At 39.5% G+C, this 2973-nt stretch overlaps 1 protein-coding gene across 1 annotated transcript; it reads left to right on the top strand.

Annotated features, from left to right (window-relative positions):
* Nucleotides 1-2171: 2171 nt before the first annotated feature.
* LOC138895822 (uncharacterized) lies at nucleotides 2172-2651 on the top strand. Its single transcript, XM_070180559.1, has 2 exons — nucleotides 2172-2287; nucleotides 2399-2651. The coding sequence occupies exons 1-2, from the start codon at nucleotides 2172-2174 to the stop codon at nucleotides 2649-2651; spliced, it is 369 nt and encodes a 122-aa protein (XP_070036660.1).
* Nucleotides 2652-2973: the final 322 nt, after the last annotated feature.

The following is a 2973-nucleotide window of genomic DNA, read 5'->3' as shown; positions in this document are numbered from 1 at the left end:
AGGTCTACATACAATATTTTTTCACTGGTGCTATAGCTGTGCTATAAGGCTTTAGCTCACTGGTTTGCTAAAATAGTATACATTATTTTTCCACTGGTGCTATCCCTGTGCTATAATGCTTTAGCTCACTGGTTTGCTAAAATTTTAAGCTTCCCTCGTGTGCTATAGCTGCGCTATGGGGAGATAGCTCACTTTATTTTCTTTAGTCTTATTGCTTTAAAATTAACATCCAAGTGTTCCCCATTATTACAAAACTCAAAGATTAATAAAATAATTATCCCCTAGTATCCAAATAACTTTATTCGCTACAGTAATTCTCATATGGTTCGGGTCTAAATTAAATTGTATTCATAAGCTCAAAATCGCTATAATTAGCAATAGAAATTCAAGGGGCCTTACACATTAGCCTACCTCGACACCATACACCTCGAGTTCTTGGTAAACTTTTACGGGGCCTTACACTCACAAGCTAAGCATATTACATAGATATAAGTAGACAGAATAATGTAATCCCAAAAATGAGTCATGATGTGAAATAAGGATAGAAGTGCGATTTTTAAATAGTTACAACGTTTTATATTTATAAATAATATAGAATATGAAGGGTGACGTAGCAAGGCTAAGGAATCAGGATTGGTTACTGTAACGAGTTACTCACGAACTTATATGTTTCTAAATACGAGTTTATCTATTGATGACTGAATGATATCTACGCGAGTGATATGAAATGAATATATATAAGAAATGATTCGTACGGACGGTCTATGAACGTGTAGGTGTACAATGAAGCCCTATAGATGGTCTATGAAAACATAAGTGCATAATGAAGGTTGGTTATGGATGGTAACAGTTGCACGCCTAACCAGACCTCGATATTGTAAGCCATACGGACGGTCTACTATGTTACGTGTATGATCCACCAATTATTCATGTTTATGAGAGAGCCTTACGGACGATCTCTTATGAAATGCATAAGTGCCACTTTTATGATCCTATTTTGCTTTAGAGATATTCGATCTGTCTAAGCTAAGTATAATGATATAAAATATGTTAAGGCTAGACCTTCTCTTCATTTTGGCATGATCCCGCAACTAAACGCATTTGATAACGAGACATAAAGAGAAGTTCATATTCCTGAAATTATGTACATTATCCTAGTCTCATAAGTTATAGTATTCTCCCTATTGGGACTTTATATTCAGTTAAATGTTGTCTTTTTCAGTCAAGAGAGTAGAGGGTCTATATATATACAGGATTATAGTATTTATACCACCACCGAGATATAATCGGCGGGCAAGTCCCTATTAGGCAACCTATAAACAGATGGTAAGTTATATACCAAGCCTACTATAGCCAAGAGCCTATGAGCAAGCCTATAATGGCCAAATAGTGATGTCTTTTGGGCTGACCAATGCCCTAGTAGCTTTCATGCACTTGTTGAACAACGTATTTCAGCCTTATCTGGATTCTTTCATCATAGTTTTTATTGATGATATATTGGTGTATTCTCACAGCTGGGAGAATCATAAGCAACATTTGAGAATCGTGCCCCAAACATTGAGGGAGAAGAAGCTATATGCTAATTTGTCCAAGTTCGAGTTTTGGTTAGACTCGATGGCATTCATAGGTCATGTGATATCTAGTGAGGGGATTAAGGTGGATCTGAAGAAGATTGAGGCAGTTCAGAGTTGGCCCAAACCGTCTACTACTAAAAGGGTCTGAATTGTACTTATGGAGAGGTTTTCATCTTTAGCAGCCTCATTAACTAGATTGACGCAGAAAGGGTGCCCTATTCAGGTGGTCGGATGAGTGTGAGGATAGCTTTCAGAAGCTCAAGACAGCATTGACTACAACTCCAGTTCTAGTTTTTCTTCCAGGACCGGGTTCTTACACATTCTATGGTGATGCTTCACAAATTGGCATTGGGTGTGTGCTGATGCAAAAGGGGAGAGTGATTGCTTATGCTCTACGTCAGTTGAAGACCCATGAGATGAACTACTCAGTGCACGATTTGGAGGTAGGAGCCATTGTTCAAGCAACTCAAGATTTGGCGGCATTATCTTTATGGTGTATCCTTCAAAGAGTTCACGGATGACCGGAGTGTCCAACACTTATTCTAGTAAAAGGATCTAAATTGATGAAATAGAGGTGGTTAGAGCTACTAAAGGACTATGGTGGTCGATGCTTTCAGAAGGAAGGTTGAGAGCGTGGGGAGTCTTGCTTTTATTCTTGCTGGGGAGAGACCGTTAGCTTTGGATTTTCTGGCTTTGGCCAACAAATTCTTGAGGTTGGATATTTTAGAGCCTAGCAGGGTTTTTGCTTGAGCTGTATCGCGGTCATCTTTGTTTGAGTGCATCATGGTGCATCGGTATGATAATCCCCACTTATTTGTTCTAAGGGACACGGTGCAACACGGTGATTCTAAGGAGGTTACTATTGATGGTAATGGGTTATTAAGGATTCAGGGCCAGATTTGTGTGCCTAATGTGGATGAATTGCGGGAGCTCATTCTTGAGAGGGGCCATAGTTTGCGATATTTCATTCATCCGGGTGCCGTGAAGATGTACCGTAATTTGAGGAAGCACTATTGGTGGCGAAGGATGAAGAAGGATAATGTTGAGTATGTTGCTTGGTGTTTGAAATGTTACTAGGTGAAGTACGCGTATCAGAGATCGAGTGGTTTCCTTTAGAGGCTAGATATTTCGAAGAGGAAGTGGGAGAATATAACCATGGATTTTGAGAAGAACTACCAAGTGCACGATTTGGAGGTGGCAGCCATTGTTCACGCGCTCAAGATTTGGCGGCATTATCTTTATGGTGTATCTTGCGAGGAGTTCACGGATCACCAGAGTCTCCAAAACTTACTCTAGAAAAAGGATCTAAATTTAGGAAACAAAGGACAATGATATCACCATTCTTTATCATCTGATACAGGCCAACGTGGTGGTCTATGCTTTTAGAAGGAAGGATGAG

This window comes from Nicotiana tomentosiformis, chromosome 7 (genome assembly GCF_000390325.3).
Source record: "Nicotiana tomentosiformis chromosome 7, ASM39032v3, whole genome shotgun sequence".
NCBI classification, from domain to species: domain Eukaryota; kingdom Viridiplantae; phylum Streptophyta; class Magnoliopsida; order Solanales; family Solanaceae; genus Nicotiana; species Nicotiana tomentosiformis.
This window is presented reverse-complemented; position numbering and strand designations above follow the sequence as displayed.